The sequence below is a fragment of the Gallinula chloropus genome (assembly GCF_964237585.1).
Source record: "Gallinula chloropus genome assembly, chromosome: 1".
Taxonomy (NCBI): Eukaryota; Metazoa; Chordata; class Aves; order Gruiformes; family Rallidae; genus Gallinula; species Gallinula chloropus.
Window position 1 is genome coordinate 150,438,331 of NC_140085.1, and position 20,323 is coordinate 150,458,653.

At 45.6% G+C, this 20,323-nt stretch overlaps 1 protein-coding gene across 1 annotated transcript in view; it reads left to right on the forward strand.

The window, feature by feature from the left end:
- Positions 1-533: 533 nt before the first annotated feature.
- Positions 534-20,323, forward strand: part of CARS2 (cysteinyl-tRNA synthetase 2, mitochondrial) — a gene marked incomplete at its 5' end in the record, with an annotated part of 42,125 nt that continues 22,335 nt past the window's right edge. Inside the window, 9 exons of the mRNA XM_084278607.1 lie at positions 534-739; positions 863-913; positions 5,447-5,564; positions 8,248-8,319; positions 8,969-9,074; positions 9,773-9,856; positions 12,902-13,031; positions 15,823-15,956; positions 19,485-19,552. Of these exons, the coding sequence (XP_084134733.1) occupies positions 534-739; positions 863-913; positions 5,447-5,564; positions 8,248-8,319; positions 8,969-9,074; positions 9,773-9,856; positions 12,902-13,031; positions 15,823-15,956; positions 19,485-19,552 (969 nt within the window). The remainder of the gene's footprint in view (positions 740-862; positions 914-5,446; positions 5,565-8,247; positions 8,320-8,968; positions 9,075-9,772; positions 9,857-12,901; positions 13,032-15,822; positions 15,957-19,484; positions 19,553-20,323) is intronic.

The window sequence follows — 20,323 nt, forward strand, 5'->3', positions numbered from 1 at the left end:
ACCCCCCCGCCTGACCACACTGGCTCGACTCAGCGGAGATGGTTTCGCTAAATCACCGCGTGCTGCCTGCTAAACGCCGCCGCGGAAAGCCTCGCCAAGCACCAGCCGTGAGCTGATGCGATTAAACCGAAGCACAAGGCTGGCTTACCCGCTCCCGCACGGAGCGGAGACGGCAGCCTGGGCCCCGTACCCCCAAGCTCCTCAGCCGCGCCCCAACCCGCCGGACTCACCGCGGGGCCGCTCCGAACAATACCCACCGCCCGGGCCGGCCCGGGCCCGCCGGAGAGTCACCGGGCGCAGAGGCCGGCAAACACCCAGGCTGCCCGGCCGCGCCCCCTGGCCTCATGCCCCTCCTCTTCCTGCGCTCCGGCTGTAGCTACCCCGCTCGCCTGCTGTTTCCCGGTACAGGCGGTGCGGGGTGTCGTGGAGACAGGCGTGGCGGGTTGTGCCCGCTCCCCTCGCTCCCTCCCCACGGCAAGGCGGAGCTGCTGGTTCCCCGCCCGCCCCTTCGCCCGCGGCCGGGGGCTGTGGCCATGCTGCGCGGAGCGGCAGCGGCCCGACGATGCGGCCCCGGCGCGGTCCCCGGCGGTTGGAAGGCGGTGGCTCGGTGGTGTTGCAGCGCGGCGTGGCGGCGAGACTGGGTGCCGCCGGCCGGGTGGCACAGCGGGATTGTGGTTTACAACAGTCGGAGCCGGAGCAAGGAACCGCTCGTACTGGCCGCGGAAGGAGTGGCGACCTGGTAGCGCCTTGCGACGGGCCGGTGCGGGGCTGCCGGGCCGGGCCGGGCCGGGCCGGTGCGGGGCTACCGCGCCCGCCGGCCGGGCTGGGGGTGACGAGTGCTGTTTGCCTCCCCTCTCCGCAGGTACAGCTGCGGGCCGACGGTGTACGACCAGGCACACCTCGGGCACGCCTGGTGAGTCGGGACTGGTGTCACTAGTCGTGGGGTGGGGGGAGTTCGGGGGGGGCCACGTCCCGCTCTGCGTGGGTTCGGCGCGGGTGGGAACCGCAGTAGCGCGTCTGGGTGACGGACCCGGCTGGGGGCCGCTGCCGCAACGGGATCTGTCTTTGCCTCCTTGTTCCGTGCCAAGAGCAAAACTATTTGGGTGCCCTCCCCTGACCCCCGCACCCCCAGGGGTTACGGGTGGGGCTGTTGGTACAGCTCGTCCCGAAAGAGACAGCGGTGGGATGGCAGGGGTGAGGAAAGCAGGCTTGGTGCTAGGTGGGATGGGTGGCTTCAGATCGTGAGGTATGATGTGACCTCCTGCACAGAGGAGTTGGGGGTCTTGGAGCAGAGCCTCCTGTCCCTGTGAAGTTATGGTTTTGCTGCTTAGAATTCAGTTTGGATGCTGTGTTGGCACCAAGGAGGAGCCATTCAGGGCTGGCTAATTTAAAAGGTGGCTTTAAGGTTAATGGTTAAAATGCCAGTTACTAAATTTAAGAAGGCCCAGGCAGGTTAAAACCTTTTTTCGTAGTGAAAGTTCAGTGTCTTATGGCATTTAAAGAAAAAACTAAACAAACCACAGCGCTTTCTCCGTAGCTCATTAGGATAATTGCAATAATAAACAGAGTTCTTCATGAGTAATCTCGAAAAAAAAACCAAACCAAAAACAAACAACAAACCAACAGACTTAAAGAGTCTGGAGAAGTCGGCTGCCGGTTGCTCCATAGCACACCAGGTGAAATAGCGCACAGGGTGCCTGCAGGGCCCTATGAAGCTGAGGGGAACTGCAGCAGCTCAGCTCTCCTGCCTCTTGAAAGCTGAGGGGAACTGCAGCAGCTCAGCTCTCCTGCCTCTTGAAAGGACAAGGTGCATGGGGCTCCCTGGAAGAGCAGGAGTTTCTCAGGTAACTGACGTGAAGATCCTGTGCTGTACATGTGGGTAATTCACTTTTAATGTAGGTTGTTTGGCAGCTTCTGCTCCTGTTTCAGCCTCGCTCAGGAATCTCTGTTGAGTTTTGCTCAAGTGTGGAGCCACCGTAGCACTGTGTAACTGCTGCTTTCTGTAAAAGGGAAGTTTTAAAATTCTGATCATGTAAAAACACTGCTGGCACCCTGTCTTTAAATGCTGCTGTACTGTTCTGTGTATTCGGTGCTTTTGTCCAGTCCCAGCAGAAAACTAACCTAACTTTTTACTGGTGATCTAAAAAAATCAATAAATCAATATCTTGAATTATTTTGTTTGTACTTAGTACCTTCAGGGGAACGTAAATATTAAAAAAAAGGTCATAGCAATTTATGGTTTTTAGATCAAAAGCTATTGTAATACAGGCAATGTTATGGTTTACCTTGACATAATTGCAATTTAAAATCATCGCTTTAGAGCAAGTGTATAAAAAGATGCCAGTACATCTCTTTTCTCCATCACCCAGTTAAGGTTCTGTAGTACCTGTTGTCCCTGATGTGGCATAACAGGGAAGGGAATTGCAGAAATGGTCTGTTCCCTCATGGACAGCTGGTTGTTGCTGTAAAACCTTTTCGCTCTTAAGATTTAGAGTTGGTGTGGATAAAGATGCTTCCCCAGGCCGCTGAGCAAAAGGCAGTGTTTAATGCCACAGGAAGCCAAAGGAAAATGGGAAAGTGGCATCTGCGGTGCATTTCCAGCTCCTTTTGCTCTCAGTCCTCTCTGGATGTGTGTGTGGTGCTCTTCAAACACAAATGTTTCACTAATCAAGCATTGTGCTAAGGAAGGAGAGGTTAAACACCTCCTTGCAGGACCTCGGGCTGTGGAGTAGAATATCTGGTACCACCTTTGGGTGCTCTGGCTGTTCTCTTTGCTAGACAAGATACTTAGGGGTACAGTAGATCTAGAGCACAGTGCATATAAAGGTGGAGAATTTCACCTTTTGGTCTTGCATCTCTCTGTGGCTTTTGAATGTCTGGTTTTGTTGGAGGTTCCCCTTGTTCTGCCTTCAGGCTCTTAAATAGGGGAGGGAGTAGGAAGGCCTTGCTCACCCTGCTGCTTCTCCCACCTGCCTCTACTTATCCTGTGTCTAAACTAACAGCTTCACGCTTTCCTGATGCAGAGGTTTGCTTGTGGCCACCCGAGTTTGACCTCTTTACTCAATGAATTAAGAAGAGTTAGGGCTGAAGCATTGCATTCAGAGTGGGGTATCATGCTGGTAAGCTGCTGTGTTTTATGCTTTCTGCTACCTCTTTAGCCCCTTCATGTGTTGCTTCTGTGATGCAAGATGCCTGCACTGAAGACTTTCTCCTTCTCCAGTGCGTAAGGAATTGGCTGTTCTTTCCTGCTGCCTGTGGCCTTGCACATGTCAGTGTTGACACCCTTGTTCCTCAGGTGATGTGTTCAGGGTGATGGGGCACACTTCATTTTTATTTTTACTGTGTATTTCCCCCCCTGGCCCCAGTAGCTAGGTCTGGCCATAGAGCTTTTGTAGGCCCAGCTGAGCTGCATCCTGCTTGTAGGGGTCTTCAGGCCAGGAAACACACTGGGAAAGAATCATAGAATGGTCTGGGTTGGAAGGGACCCCAAGGACCACAGTGTTCCAATGCCCTGCCACAGGCAGGGCCACCAACCTCCAGGCCTGGATCCAGGGCCCCATCCAACCTGGCATGAAGTCAGAGTGAGGGCTGATGCTGCCGCACCTCTCCTGCAAAATACCATTGTTTTATCAGTCCTACAACACATTAACCTTGGAATTCCTCTTTTCCCTTCTTTTTACGTTTGACCTGTGGCACACACGATAAATGTGGCAGGCAGTAATGCAGAAACAACTGATGGAAATGAGTTTGCAATCCCTGAGAAGAATTTGAAAATAATGGTGGTGTTATTTTTCTCCCTTCCTCCTTTCTCTCTGAAAGGATTTCTTATTTCTCTAAGTAATCCAATTTTTTCGACTGTGTTTTGCTTCCAGACTTCAAAACAGGTGCCCTGTATGCCTTGATACAATATCCAAAACTTAGCCTGTGTAATGAAAACAAATCAAACCAGCAGATAACACCACCTTTCTCTTCAGTTCAGATTCTGCTGGTGTGAACTGCAGCCTGGTTCCCCTCCAGGTTCCTGGCTGAATGCTTGGAAAGAAGGGTAAATCGAAGCAGTAGAGGAGAGTTCATTCAGTACCTTCTGCCTGCTCTGCCACTCCTCTGATTTTTCACTGTTTTTTGTTGTTGGGGGGGTTTGTTTGAGTACTGAATGGTGAAGATCCTGCTTTTTGAGGTGTTGGGAGATCTGCTCTGGTGCTTGCGGTGTCTCTTCCATCAATTCATTTGGAAGGTCAGAGGAGATGAAACAATGCGGAATCTGTGTCTGCTCTGGGAGCTAGCGCTTCAGGGCTGTTAAATCTCATATCAAGATTTTGATGCTTTCTGATGACTGTTCTTTTGATCCATAGACCAATTTAATATTCTTAAGGAATTGTGTCGCCACGTTAGATGAACATTATTACTCCCAGTAAACTGATAGTCGCTAAAAACGATCTCCCTGGCACCATGTTCTACCTTTCAAAAAGCCTTTTTTCAACATGGACATAGGACAAACAACAACAAAAAGTATTTTTCTTCATTGGGGTATTACATAAGCATCCATAAACCTGCAGGTAAACATGAAACCTGTAGTGAGTCTTCTTTCAGGCTCCATTTTCTTCAAAGCCAGCACGGGCTTAGGATTCTCATCATCTTGGCAGAGCAGACCCAGAGCCTCTGAGTCACCTTCTAATATCACACCTAATAACTGGGTTTTGTCCCAAAGCATGTTTTGAGAATTACAAGTGGAGCATCTGGGCAGCAGAAGGGGCTGCCACAGCCCCGTGAGGCTTGTAGGCATGTCAGTCTATCAGCATTAAACACGCTGTTTTGTGGTGAGGAGCCTGAATAAATTTGGAAATTTATTCTTGAGAGTAAATAAAACAAAACAACCCCCAGAGCCGTTGTTCTATGCTATCGGAAAAGATCTGTGTCGGTGTGTGAATGAAATAGTTTATTGGTGGTTGGTAATTGTATGTAGCTGTTACTCAACCCCGAGCAAAGTTCATGTGAACCCTGTTATTTCTCCCTGTTCTGCCCTGTGGCTCTTGAAAACCAGTTGGAATATACCAAGCCCGAGGGGATGTATTTCAAGAATATCCGTGTGTCTGTCTGTGGTGTTTGCTTTGAGAGCCTCCTTGGCTCACATGTAGCTCCTGACGTCCTTTGGTGCTTGAATAAAGAGATGCAACAAAAGAAAACGCTGGGAAAATTTGATGTAATGTGTCACTAATGCCAGAAGAGGGTAGGCCAGTTCAAGGGAAATTTGCTTGACTTTTGTGCAGGTGGTAACTGGTTTTGGAGAAGCACTTTATGCACTGAAGACCTTTTCATTACAAGTCTCGGCATATTTAGATTGTCCCTGTGGCTGTTAGTGCTGCTGGTTATTTTTGTTGGAGTTTATTCTTAGTCTTGCATGTTTAAGGCTCATGTTTTGTGGTTTGTTTGGTTTTTTCCCTTCCAGCTCCTATGTGAGGTTTGATATAATTCGAAGGATAATGACTAGGTTTTTCGGAATTGAAGTGACCATGGTGATGGGGATCACAGACATAGATGACAAGATCATAAGAAGAGCCAATGAGGTAGGTGTTTGCTGCAGTATTTGACCCAAACTTTTGGCCTATTCTTCAAAGGGATATTAACATGGGGTGGTTGGTTTTGGTTTTTATTTTCTTGAGTCTTGTTTGCTGTAGCCAGTAAATAATAAATGTTGAGATTTCTGGTCTCCTAGCATGGCTGTAATGGGGCTGGGGTCCAGAGGTCTGGCTGTCAGGAGCTGCCTGGAGGTCAGCTGGCAGAGAGTTGTGTCGGGGGAGAGGTGGGGAGGGCTGCATTGCAGCACCCACAGCTGGGGTCCTCCTGCTCTTGCCCCCAGCCTGGGAGGCCAGTGGGGATCAAAAATCTGGGGGTGAATCCTCAGCACAGTTAGAAAGTCTCTTATCACCGAAGCAACTCCGTTGTTGGCTGTGTTGTGGAGAAGCGTTGTGAGTGTTGATGGCTGTACAGCATTGCCACGTTTGAGGCTGAGGGTGGTGCCTGAAAGGTGCTGAGCACCATCTAGCTGCAGCCTCAGCACCTTGGAAAGCTGTAGCACCCTTGTCAGAGTTCATTGCCTACATCAGAGTTGACGTTGAGTGTATGGGTAGGTGTTGATAAGAGCGGGGCCTGCTGGCTGGATTCATAGAAAAATGATAGAATAAAATAAACCAAAACCAGTGCAAGCAGCACTATTGCTGAATTCTCAGGGTTGTTGGTAGGAGTAAAAGTCTTATGGTCATTAAGTGGTTCTTGATTGGATTCTAATCCAATTCTTTTTTACCAGCTGAGCGTAGTGAATGATTATTCCAATTTCCTTTTTTTCGGTCTTTTTTTCTTTTCTTTTTTTTGGAGATGCTTTATGGGCCCTGAAATGCTAAGGATGTGTTTTGTGGCTAATTCTACCTCTTGAATTATTTTTTTTGGTTTGTCTTTAGATCCTGTAAGTCAGGTCTTCTCCATCATGAACGAAATGTGCTGGATCAAATTGCAGTTGAAAGCTTTAAGCTAGTTTCTTGGAGGCAGAGAATTTGACAGCTGTCACTTCTCTTTCATCTTTAAGTAAACAGTTCCTGTTGCAGTCAAATACAGGGCGCTGCATTCAAGCAGCAACTAGTGTGCTGGCCCTGTAGAAATAGATGTGTCCATTTCCTTGCAGCTCTCCAAGGCAGCAGGCCAGCTAAAAAAACCCCAAACAAACAAAAAACCCAGGCATTTTAAATCTCTGTGCATGCATTTCAGAATCTTTCCTTGTCAGGAGGTTTTATGGTGATTTTATGTTTGAAGAGGGGGAAGTGTTTTAAACAATCTTGTGTTTGTTTACTTCGTTGTTTGGTTCTATGAAGTAATCTTTTTTGGTGCCTTTTTTTGTTGGTTTTGTGCCCTATTGAAATGCCTGCTTTGCCCTGCACATTTTGTTTCCCTGGCCAAGGTCTCTGCCTCAGCAGTCCAATTTTCTGTTGTTGGGACCTCTACCAGTGATAGGAGCAATGTGGCTAAGCTTATTCTCTGTTTTCTAGAGAAAACCTGAAAGTTGAGCATCTAGTGTATGATGAGGGTGCTATGTGCCCTCAGTGGTACTTTGGGAGGAGACACGAGTTTGTACTTTGAATATCCATCTGGAAGGGAGGCATTTTCTCATCTTCCTCTTACAGACACCTTTTGTTTTTCTCTCTGATCAGAGCAGCAGCTGAGCTGTCCAGAAGGGTGATCCTGTCACTAGGGTCTGGAAGAGCACACTCTCTACTCTGTAGGCAGAAGCGATCTTTCGTTTCTCAGTTCTGAGCATCTTCCTCATTTCGTTGCTGGATGAACATCTGGTCTGTCTGCACCAGAACTCCTGCCTTGTCCAGGAATGCGTCCAAATTATGTGCTCAGAAAAATCAGACCCCTTAAAGACGTTCCAGTAACGAATGGGAAGTGATGGAACTGGATTTATTGGGTTAATGATCCAGTTATCTGCCAGCCGGAGAGACTGACTGTGTTGTCTCCTCCCCAGTAGGTTCTCCTCAAAAAAGATGTGAAAGCTTGCATTTGAGGCACTTTTAAACCATGCTTTTGCTTGCTAGGGCAGGTTTTGCTCTCATGGATCTTTCAATGTTTGAGAACAAGTACCTTGTCCACAGGCAAGTTGTGTCTTTTGGGCTGCGCTCTCCCATCGCTTCTGCAAGCATCCCTGTTCCTGTCCGTCACCTTATGACTGGGAGACGTGAAGAAGGTGCTTGAGAAGTGCCATGCTTGGTGAAGGGTGGGACTGACTTTCAGTCCCGTTCCCTGACTGTACTGAGCTCTATGAGCAACTGTGGTCAGCTGAAATAGCTTATTTTTCTTAATCATTGAAAATTAATATCCTTTCTGACATGTAGGTGGTGTGGGTGTCCCCTGCCGATGAGTTGGATGAATTTCACGTCCTGTAGTATATCTTGTTGCTGGAAATGGGAGACCCTCCCAAAAGGAAAATGAGGGAAGAAGTTTGTTATTTTAATCTTCAGTTGCTTTATCTTAGAAGATATGTATTAACATTGTGACAATTCAGAAGCAGGGATGAAAGACTGCTTTTAAGTTATTTGTAGCTTACACATCTCCCTGTGAATGTTGGATTAGTAAGCCTTTCTGACTCTTTACCTTGGGGGCTTTGTAAGCCTTCCAATTAGCTATTAACTGTCTGATAAAAGATTGCAATATTGTATATTATTTCTTTGATTTACTAATCTGCTTTTTTGTTTCTAGATGAATATTTCGCCAGTAGCTCTTGCTCGTATTTATGAAGAAGACTTCAAACAAGATATGGCTGCCTTAAAGGTACAGATACTTGACCTTCAAAATTCAGGAGGATTTTAAAGCAATTACTTTGATAAGGAATCTGACTTTGGCAGTTTGTTTTGAAAAAAAACCACGTTGCTTGTGTGACAGCATTGCTTGTAAACTAGAGTAATGATTTACTGTTCCATTCTGTTGGGAAGATACTGCACATCATCTGAGTAAGAGAATGGAGGGAGGAGCAAGCTCTAGATTTGGAATGAACAGGTTAAGTTCCTTTAGGGACCTGGAATTTTTTTGCTCCAAGTGATAGAGTCTTGGTTCACAGGTAATACATAGTTACTGTAATGCAGAAATAGCCTGATCTAAAGCGTATGAAACATCAAATAGTCTTTCATTGACTTCAGGTGTCTTTGCTTCTGGTCCAGAAAACTTGTCAGAAGCAGGGAGTAAATGACTCAGAAAAATGAGTGGATTTTTGTTTTCCTTGATGCACCTGAAATCTTTTTTTGGTGTATTATCTTAAATTCTGCTTGTGACCTCTTTATGGCAATTGCAACGCTTTCAGGTGGTTTTATTTAAAGATAAAATTGAGGAGAACGTTCTTTCAAATTTGTTTTCTAGAGAGAAGGGGCTTGTCAGCAGTGTGCTTGGTGCAGGCTAATGGGATGTTGCTCTTTCTTTGTTTAAGGTCCTTCCTCCGACGGTCTATATGAGAGTGACTGACAATATTCCTCAGATAATTGCCTTTATCAGAACACTGATTGCTGGTGGACAGGCTTATGCAACCTCACAAGGTGAGACTGAACAGCAAGGCAGCTCCTTGTTCCACACACAGGAAATCCACACTCTTACTAATCCTGTTCTGAGATTGGATGAGATACCCTGTGCCAGGCTTTCCTTCTGCTGATTAGCAGACAGGGCGTGAGCAACTCGTTTGCCATGATATGAGCAGGTAGAACAACTATTACTTAATTTCTACGTTAAATGTAGCTCATTACTTGATATAATTGTTTACTGTAATGATCTGCTATCTAAGCTCCTGTGGGGAAGTCTTGGCCTGGCTTCTACAAGAGAGCTAGGGGAACCTCTTAGCTCTAATCAGGAGGTGCTATAAAAGATCTGTGGGCAAAGCACGTGGTGTGATTATGTTTTTTTGATTACTGTTTTGTTTTTTGTAGCAGAGATGGTGGTTGTAGAAGGATTTGAGAGCTGGATTTAGCAGTAGGCTATGTCACAGTTGGAGGTGGGATTGCTGATTGTGCATGGACAGGGCAGAGTGTGGGGCGGTCTCCAGAATAAAAAGCTGTCCTGTGTGCAGAGTGAGCACCTGTGGGGAGGTCACTGGCAGTGGGGAAACCCACTGCTGCTGCTGCTGTGGTATTTCTGAATCAGAATTTGAAGGGTGTTTTGTTTTGGTTTTGGGGTGGTGTCCCATTGTCATTATGGACATGCCCAATCTTTGCTCTAATACTAAACATTTCTTTTCTATTAGGCAATGTTTATTTTGATGTTAAGTCTTGGGGAAAAAGATACGGAGTATTAACTACTGTTTATCCTGACACCCAAGATGAAGCAGGTATGTTCATGGCATCAGCTTATTTGTATTCATGCATTGCCTGAATTTGTGATGTATCTATGCATAAACCTTCATTCAGCAATCTGAAACAGTGTTTTAACCTGTTGGGTATAACCAGCTTTTTGGTTAAGACTGTTTTTAAAAAACTGTTTATTGAGGTGTTCACTGTTGCCAGTGCAAGAGGGAACTTGGTGGTCTGATTTTGTACTTGGTTCCCTTTATACCTTTGTTCTGGTACCTTAGAACACTTAAGATTCTTAATTTTATTTAAATGCTTGAGGGTGGTATGTACAAACTGTATACTGAGGTGGTGGCCTTAGCCATTGCCCTAGCCAGCAGTGAGGTAGTCATGGGTAAATGCAGGGAAACATCAGCCACCATGTTACCATTGGGCAGCTACACCCTTGTGATGCGTGCTAACTGGGTGAATTTGGTTCTTTCATTACTGACCCTGGGACTACTGCTGAGCAGCCTGTTTGTGTGAGGACGAGCAACCCATTGATACATTGTGCTGGAGCATGCCTGTACCGTGGGCTGCAGTTGGCCAGCTGCTGAGGGGGATTGCTGAGCTGCTCTGTACTCCATAGGCTGGGTCTGATCAGGTCTCTGCTTTGGAGAACCTGGTGCAGGTCATCTGCATCCATTGCATGCTGAACTTTCAATGTTTCTTCGTTGTAAAGAATCTGTTTGCAATTACTGAAAATGCCTGGCAGGCTGATGCTCAGGTGAATCACAGCCAGGAACTTCTCACAGCTCTACTCTGGAGTTGTTTTGGCATTACAGCTTGCAGAGGGAATGCCTTTTGTCAGCAGCTATTTAGAGGCAGTTACTGACTGTAAATGCAGCCTCCTGGGCTGCATTGGGAAGAACGTTGCCAGCAGGACAAGGGAGGTGATCCTTCCTCTCTGCTCAGCATGAGGTGAGGCATGCCCAGAGTACTGGGTCCAGCACTGGGCTCCCTGGTACAAGAGAGATGTGAACATACTGCAGAGAGCCTAGTGAAGGGCCAGGAATGCAATGAAGGAGTACTGGAGCATCTTGCATACAAGAAAAGGTGGAAAGGGCCTGGACTGCTTAGGCTGGAGAAGGAGCATATTACTCATGTGTGCTGATGGGACTGGGGAGTAAAGAAGATGGAGCCAGTCTCTTCTTGGTGGGGCTTGGTGACAGGATGAGAGGCAATGGGCACAACTTGAAACACAGGAGATTCCATTTAAAGCTAAGAAAAGTCTGTTTTACTTCAATAGTGGTCAACACAAGAACATGCTCACAAGCTACAGGAGAGAAGGTTTAGATTAGATATTGGGGGAAATTTTTTACAGAGGGAGTGGTGAGGTGCTGGAACAGGCTGCCCAGAGAGGTGGTGGATGCCCCATCTCTGGAGGTGTTCAAGGCCAGGCTGGATGGGGCCCTGGGCAACCTTGTGTAGATCCAGGCCTGGAGGTTGGTGACCTTGTCTGTGGCAGGGTGGTTGGAACTCTGTGATCCTTGGGGTCCCTTCCAACCCAGACCATTCTGTGATTCTGTGTTGCCCAGAGAGGCTGCTGGGGCTCTGTCCATGGAGATGCTGAAAGCCCAAGTGGACACTGTCCTGGGCAGCCTGCTGTATCCAAGTCCGCTCTGAGCAGGGGTTTAACTTGACAATCTCCAGAGATGCCTTCCAGCCTGAGTCATGACTGATTATGTGTCTATTACGTATCCATTTTCCTCTAGAGTCTCTTACAACTAAATTTACTGTTATTTCTAAAGGTTTTGGCTGTTGTTTTGCTTATAACCAAGAAGGTGAAGAGTGTATTTTTTTTGTAGCAGTATACTCAAAGGAAGGCAAAAGAAGGATAGAATCAACAGATAATGGTAAGGCAGAGCTTGGCAAACTAGCAACAGAGCCAAAATAAAGATTCAGTGGATACAAGTAGGGTTATATTTCTGTCCCTTGAAGCAGGTGTGATGGGTTTTTTGTAATGTGCTTCCTTTAATATTGCATGACAATCCGAATAAAAACTGACTCTGTAGAGTATCAGTGAAGTACAAGTGGGATGGCTCAAGAAAAATGACCATCTAATAGATCTCTGAAAATAGCAGTGAATCATGGTGGGAATGTGTTCATATGGGAATGTTCTGGGAATTGGTTTTGTTAGTGGTCTGAAATAAGTAGGGGAAAGGAGTAAATGTAGTGTCAACTGCTGATAAAGCAGATGTGTGGTGTTAAATAGGAGAATTTTTAATTGCTTGCCAACCTGGATCCCTTCAAGCCAAATAGGTGTACTGTTACTCATCAGTCGAGTGTGAGGTCATGTGTTTGTCAGCAAAACAAAACCCAATACAGAGCCCAGAACCCCGTTTGGTAGCTGCTGCCAGGGAGCAGGGTCATGTATCTGACCAGTGTTGGGAGCCAGCAGAGATGAAATGTTCTCTGCAGTACTGTGGCAAAAGGGTCTGCATCCTTGGCTGGGTAGTGAAGGAGGCAACACATAACAGCTGGGAAGGAGACTTTGTAAAGAAGCCATTCAGAAAATGGTACTGCAAGGGTGCTGCTGTCCAGGAATACTTTTGATTCTTGTCTCTGTGCTGCTCTTGGTTGTATAGAATCTGAACCAGGAACTATTTGTGTCCTAGAAAAAATAAAAAGGGGTGTGTTTTGATGGGGTTTTTGTTTCGTTGATGGTTTGGTTGGTTAATGTGTGGGTTTGGGTTGTTACCTTCGCAAGCTGTTTGTCCTGGGAAACTGGCTGATAAGTAACTGGGTGAATGATGGAAAACCAAAGAAGGCCAAAAGGACTAAAAGCATAGGTTATATTAAAGAATCTCAAATCCATCTTTTTAGCCTGCAGAAATCTTGATTCAACATATTTTTTTCAAACACTTGGTTGAGAAACTGCAAGGCCTGTATAAGGGAGATGGGAGGAAAGTTACAAGGAAAAACATCGTGTGGAAGAGATTAAAATCTGTGAAGTTCATGAAATGCACGTTTCCACTTGCTTTCATTTGCCTTTAATTTTTTTAGTTTGAGACATATCCCATTAACAAATCACCTGTTCTTGGCAGTTGATACTGATAAACGACATGGTAAAGATTTCGCCCTGTGGAAGGCTGCCAAACCTCAAGAGATATTTTGGACTTCTCCCTGGGGAAAAGGAAGACCTGGATGGCACATCGAGTGTTCCACAATATCAAGGTCACATTTCTTGGATTTTTAAATCTGCTGTTGGTTTTAAGCTTTCAGGCATGGTACATTGGTAGCAGAAGTATTGGAAGTGGTGGGTGTTTTTCTGATCAGTAGAAAGCACCAGTTTGAATGTGAATACTTGGTGCAGTTTGGGATTTTGCACGTGGCCCAAACAACCTCTCCCCCACCTTAATGGCAAAGCTCTCTTGCTGTGTTTCGGCACCTTCTCTTGAGACAGATGTGAGTGTTTAGAATATGCTATGCAAGATCACACAGTTGATTAGCAAGTCTTTTAAATTGAACTGAGCAACCACAGTTCTAATGGAAATTACAGGACCTATTTGATTTACCTCCTTTCTGCTTCCTCCAGTCTCCATCAGATCTAGTTCAGCATGTCTTGCTGTGTCAAGACAGGGTATGGGATTCCATCGCGAATCCAGTGAGTGTAGGAGGCCTTCCTGGCCTTATCCTGACAGCAGTTGTGGCTGTTCATGCTAATCACCTAAGCATTATTCCTCTGTCTTTAAAAGTCAGCCACAGTATGAAATATTCACGTTTCCCTGTGGCACTACATTCTGTGGGCACAATGTGAACAGTGCACAGTAGCGTTTTGCTTGTATGTGGTTTAAATTAATTTGCTCTTAATTTGGATTTTTATTTTCTCCACAGGATGGTACTGTTTTGTCCTGCACTGTATTAACTTATGACCTATTAATTTGTATTTTTTAAAAAAAAGGAGGCTTTAAATCTTCTTTCCTGGAAGATTGATGGCGGTACTTAGCTTTGCATTAGTGTCAGATTTTTTTTGGAAGTTAATAACAAATTATTTAGATCTGGCCCTGTTTAACACTTAAGTTTTCCAGCCAAGCTGAAAGTAGATGGAAGAGGCGCCTGAGGTTTCTCTCTCATTAGTCATTACTACCTGATTGTGAAAAGCATTTATAAGGGGGATTTTCTGTCTGTGAATAGTTCCAGCACTGTGAAGGAGTTGTCTAAGCAACTGAAGTGCACAAAGCCATGCTGTATTTGAAGTGCAACCTGTGAGAGAAGCTCTCAGCTGAGGAATGCCAACCCATTCTAAAATGGCCTGTCTGCTAACGTGGTGCTGCTTACAGTCTGCGTTTCTTTCTGAAAAAACTCCCTTTGCTGTGGCTGGATGAGGTTCCTGCTGAGTAAATATGAGTATCAGTGCAGAAATCTTGGACTGTGAAAAATGGAGAAGTCATTTTAAGTTACTTAGAATGCTTTGATGTCCCGTTCAGCTGTCTGAGGCCCATATTAAGCAATGCCTACTTAACATGTCTGTTTTGCCAAAGATCTCAAAGCATTTTAAGCTAGGTCAACTAATTTTGACTAACACACCCTTTCCACCCCAATTCCACCTTTCCAACCCCACACACACACCCTCTTCTCCCCCCATGCAGTGAAGGAGAAGGACATTGGTCTCTAATGCAGCCCTGAAAGGGAGGGAACAACCTTCTGTGACTTGGGTCTGGTCTCCTCACTGGAGTTTCTTGAGTGGTTTCTTGAGTTTCTTGCTCCTCCAACCCTGTAGCCACTTGCAGATCCATCTCTGTCTTCTCCCCAGCTCTTAATGGGTTTGTTGGAAGAAATGGCAAGCAGCCAGTGCTCCTCTCTAGTTGTCACAAGGAGGGCATGGCACGATCTGGGGCCAGTCCTGCAAAGGTTTGTGCTTAAACTGGTTTTGGAGCAGATGGGGAGAAGCAGAGGGCCACAGGCTTGGGAAATGGCAACAGCTGGTTGGTCTTTCTCCTCTTCTGTCTTTTCCTTGTTTTTTTCTGTCCCTGTGCCCCAACTCCTTCTGCAGAACCATCATGAGCCAGGGTATTTTGTCCCTAAAAAGGACAAAGGTATTGATATTGAGCCAACTACCAGGAGCAACTTGTTAACATGGCACATGGAAGACCATGGGTGTCTGTACACAGGCATCCATGCGTTTGTGGGGCTTGCCTTTATCTTCTACTTTGTAGACCTTCCATCTTCCCCAGCTTGTGTGTCCCTGATTTCTGGGCAGTTAGTGTTGGTTTACCTCCCTGTGAGTAGCTGATTGTTGTCTTTGCTTAACAGATGAGCAGAATGAAGTTACTTGCTTGCCCAGTGGGACCTATCAGGGACTGGGTGGAGCAGTGGACCTGTAACTCCTGGGGTTTAATTGGAAGACTTCTAGGTCTGTCCTGTAGATTCCTACATGAAGGCTTTTACTTCCAGCCACCAGCACTTGCAGAGGCCTGCACCATGCAAGCCCACCTGTGACCTGCAACAGATGCAGCTGTGCTGTTGGGGGGAGAGGAATGGCCTTGGGAGATCAGATGCCCTGATGCTTTCTTTAGACAGTATAACAATATAGGACTAGGCATGTTATGTCATGAGTACGTGCAGTATTGCCTGAATTCTTACAGGAAAGGTACAAGGTAAGGAATAGTAATACTGAATTGACAGAAGTGTTAATTGCTTCGAATTTGTTAGGCTTGCAGATGAAGGCAGCTGCCTGATGCTGAAACTGTAGCAGAACAAAGAATTCCAAGCAGGTCATCTCCTTTTCTTAAGTTAGAAAAATAATTGTTCCTACAAAGGAGAATTAATTGTGGGCAGATACGGGTCCCATCCATACAACTTCTGCAGTTTTGGTGTCCAAGATCTGTGCAAACTCTTGTTCTAAAACTGCAATCATTAAATTGCACACTTAAAATTATGATGTGTCATCTTACTCCTTTCTTCATTTCTTTTACAAGAGGCTCTTGTAGTATTCTACTTATTTATCAGGAAAATTTTGTTACAGTGCAGTGTTTGGAAAGCAGCTGGACATCCATACCGGTGGAATAGATCTTGCATTTCCTCATCATGAGAATGAAATCGCACAGTGTGAGGCCTATCATCAGTGTGAGCAATGGGGGAATTACTTTTTGCATTCTGGTGAGTAAATGTGGCTCAGCACCAGTTGCTTGTGAGCTTAAAAAAGCCTGTTTTCAGTAGCATGAAGAATCAAATGGTGTTTGTAAAGGTAACGCATCTGTACTCCTGGAAAATCATAGTGGGGAGAACACTAAGGTACATGAACTGATGAACCAGCAAAGCTCACAAAGCTGTGATCCTGTGGAGAAGTGTCTGAGCTGGGCTGTGTTGTGTTTGAAGTGTGAGGGGAAACTTTGCAGGCAGCTGATATGCTGCAGCAACTGACTGCTGGATGTCCCATGAGCACGATTCACATACCTGTAACTATTTACGTTCTCCTGGGAAAGGGTTTTTTTTATCCAGTAGTAGTGTTACACCTGGAGATAGGTGTGAGAAGTAAGACCAGTGCTTTGGTCTACTCTGCTCACCAGCAACCTCACCGATCGTGCTTGACCAGAGCTCCTAGGAGGTCTGTGGGATCCATGGGATACATAAAGACCAAGCTGCTCACCCCTTGGCTCTGAAGAAAAGTCACTATGGTCCCTTCAGTGCTCTGACCAACTTCAGCCTGTCTGTCCAACGGACTGTGAGTGACTTGGTGTTGGTGTAGCCCATAGATGTCACAGACCTTGTCCCCTGCCCCAGAAAGGACCTCACTGGCTGTGCCTTAGTCAGGCACTGTATCAGTGCCTCCAGCATATGATACCACCTGGCATTACGTGCAACTGCTCTGTGCTGTCTGATGGTACTAACACAGTTCCCGTGGATGGAAATCATGAAACTTGTTCTTCCTGTTGCAGTTCTGGGGGTTCTGGATGGTCTCCAAAGAACTGAAGTTAATAAAAAGTCAGTTTCAGATCTGCAGTCTGTCTTCTAGCTGAATAATACTTTGTGCAAAATGTCTTGGTGAACTCCAAGCTCCTTCCCTGAGTAAGAGATGCAGAGTTAAGCTCGTGCTGCGCTCTGGGAATTACTTGGGCTTTCTTTTACCTGTATATTTGTGCTGAACGGGATGAATATTGAGTTCTAGTTTCAGTTGCTGGTGTAGGGCCTTTATAAGTCAATAGCAATTGTCCAGAGGCTGCTGCATCTTCCAGGGTGTGCTTGGCTTCTGAAGTGCCATGTAATTCTCTGCTCTTCTGCTGAGATGCACTGGTGAAGGCCAGGTGGAGCCTTCTCTTGAAAACCAGCGGATCCGACTTGGATTTGAATTGGAATTGAAACAGTAGGAGAAATATTCTTTGAAACTAGCTAACTAGAGAGGAGTAATTTATAAAAAAAAAAAAAAAAAAAGAAAAGAAAGAACTTAAATCCAAGGGCAACTTGTATGCTGAGGTTCTCTAGGAGCTGACAGATTACATTCATTAAGTCAAAAAATTTGCTGGAGGACGATAGTGTGAATTATTTAGGGCAAATGAATCAGCTTCAGAAACAATTTATTCTGGTAACAGACTGCAGAATTTTAGCAGGCTTAGAATTGGAGGAGCAATCCCCACTAGAGGAAGAAAATCCCTGCACTGGGGATAAATCTTCTTATAAGGACTTTATTTTTAGACTACTTGTACTCTGGGAAGAATGCCAAGCCAAAGTTATGAAAATCCTTGTATTTTGTGATTCTTTAATGAAATCCTTCTAAGTGCTGAAGCTCTTGAAGAGGAATATTATTTCAAATTCAGATGTTACCCATACCTTATTAGGAGAATGCAACCAAACTATTTTAACCTTGGCTGTCTAAAGTAAGTCAATATTTAGGTACCTTTGCAAAAATAAAAAAAACCCTGTACCTCCCCTTCTCCCAGGAGAAGTTTGCCTGTGGATTTTATTTGAGTCTCAAGAGCTGCAGATGTCCAGTGCCTCTAGCAGCCACATGTTCTTATTGAGGGCACTGAGTTTAACCACACAGGAGTGAAAATGGCCTTGTCTGCTACCAGCCGGGACAAATACCATGAAGATGAGACTTGGGGTTGATTGTAGATTTCTGCTGTAGCTGGTTCTGTATCTGTAAATCTCTTGATTCTTTCCTGCCCTTGATAGTGTGCTGTGCAAACTTAAATTTCCAGGTGACAGGGTAGGACCAGAGGTAGCCCTTCTTGTGGATAACCCTCACTGCATCGAATCTTTGTCGGAAGTAGCTAGGAAGTGAAACAAGATGCCTTTCAAGCCCGTTTACCAGGCCTGAACATGTTTATGTATCCAGACAAGCATAATGGGGATCTTACCTGCCTGTGGAAGAGAGAGGGCTCCAGACAAGGCTGCAAAAGCAGCACTGTGCAGAAAGTGGTATGAAGTTCAGGCAGCTGCTTGGGCTGTTGAGCAAGAAATACCACCTCTGCCACCACCTATAAAAGCAAAAGTGTGATCATTGTTGTCCTTGTGGGAGCACTCTGAGGCTGCTGGTAATGCTGGGCTGCCAAACCTGACAGAATGCAGAATGCTGGGGTCGTATTAAAGAGGAAGACAATTTCATGCTAAAAAATCTGCCCCTACGTCCGATTACGTGCTTGATTCTGCAGGCCACTCAGTACGTGAAAATTGCATGTTAGCTGTGGGTTCTCAGTAACTTGGAGGATTACTCTTTTATTAGGAGAAGCTAATTAAGGCTTTTAGCAACATTCCTGAAATGAGGCTGAGCATCCTCTTACTGGCTGTGTGTTTTGTACCTCTCCGCTGCTGTGAATAATTGATGTTTTCCATCAGTGGTGGTGCTGTGGCTAACACAGGCAAGGCCTGGGAGCATACAGCCTGAGGTTTCCCATCTCTTGTCTTGCCTCAACAGAACTTCTGGTCCTCAAGCTGAGCTCTACATGCTCTCATACATGAGATGGAGATAGGTACTGCCTCTTTTCTGTACAACAGCCCTGCAGAACAACAGTTCGGGTGGCAACTGGAAGCTCTAGCAATGCACAGAGATTGCATTTTAAAATAAGATCCATATTAGGTATCATACCTCCCTCCATCTCTCCCTCCCTCCCCATTCTTTTTCAATGTCCCAAAGTCTGGAGGAACAGGGAATGTGTAGAACGCTGATTTTACATGTAAGGTATTTTGAACCAGCAGAATAAATTTTTGGATTAAAAAAAAAGCCACCAGCAAGCAATAAGTTCTAGTTTCAAGAATATCATCATGTGAGATCCTTGGAAGATCTTTAAATGTCTCAAAATATTTCTGAAAAGTCAAGAGTAACAGGTAGGTACTCCTCTGTGACAACTGCAGAGTGTTTGCTTGCTTGTTTTTATCACTTTGTTGTCAATTCTGGGTAGGGAGACACTTTGCTTTTTCCTTATTTAATGTTTCTCCTCATGATGGTGGTGGTGTTTTTGTTTTTACAAAACGTTTCCCTGTGCTTTAAAGTTCCCCTAGTGGAAGTTGAGGATGGAGTGGTGTGCAGGACTGTGGGCAAAGCTATTGAGAAATACCTTGTGCTGAAATGCGGTTGATGTGTACCCATCACAGCACACGCTGCCTCCGGTGTTTCCACTGTCTTTCTCATTCACTCCTCATTCAGAAGCACACTCATTTATACCACTTAATTTATTTGTGTTCTTCTAGGGCATTTACGTGTTAAAGGGAGTCAAGAAAAAATGTCCAAGTCATTGAAAAACTACGTATCAATTAAGGTAATTATTTCTGTGAACTGAAGCAATGTATGTTTGTAATATGTAAATATTAATCACAGTCCTCTCTTGAGTAGAACTTTGGACCGAGTTCTTACACTGCAGCAAAGGACCTGAAGCAGAGTGTTTCTCCCATGCTGGTGTGCCTGTTAGTGTGGATCTGGGTGTAGGAAACCCCCTTGGGCTCGGGGTTTGCTTATGGCACAGATCTCACTGAGCTGAGTGTTTGTAGGAGCAGTGTTTGTGCCCAGTGCCAGGCGTAGGCTTTATAGGCTTATATGGTTGGGCTCGACAGTTTCGAGATGGAAAGGCTCATGGAGTCTCTTCCAACCTAAATGGTTCTGTTCTATACAGAATGGTTCTTGTCTCCTCACTCTTGATAGTGGGTGTTCTTTTGGGACCTGGAAAAGAGCAGATGTTTTCCCTTGTTCTGCTTTAGGTGAAATGGGACGTAGTGTCAGCAGTTTGCCAGGAAGCTATCGGGCGTCCTGCAGCCACGCTACGCCAGCAGCCTCTTGTGTTCTCCGTTATATTTACACAGTGACCTTGCCACATGAACATGTCTTCTCTTACTGTGTCCCAAAGTTTTTGGTGTATCCTAGAGCAGGGGTTCCCTGCCAGGCATGTGGGATACAGCTGTGCTTGGTTGGCACTAGGATGGCTCTGGTGATGGCTGACGCCTTCCGCTACTGCTGGGCAATTTCATTCCTTTAGACAAAGCTGGAGAAGCTGTTTCAACACATATGTTCCCCTTTGCCCTCTTAGAAGACTTAA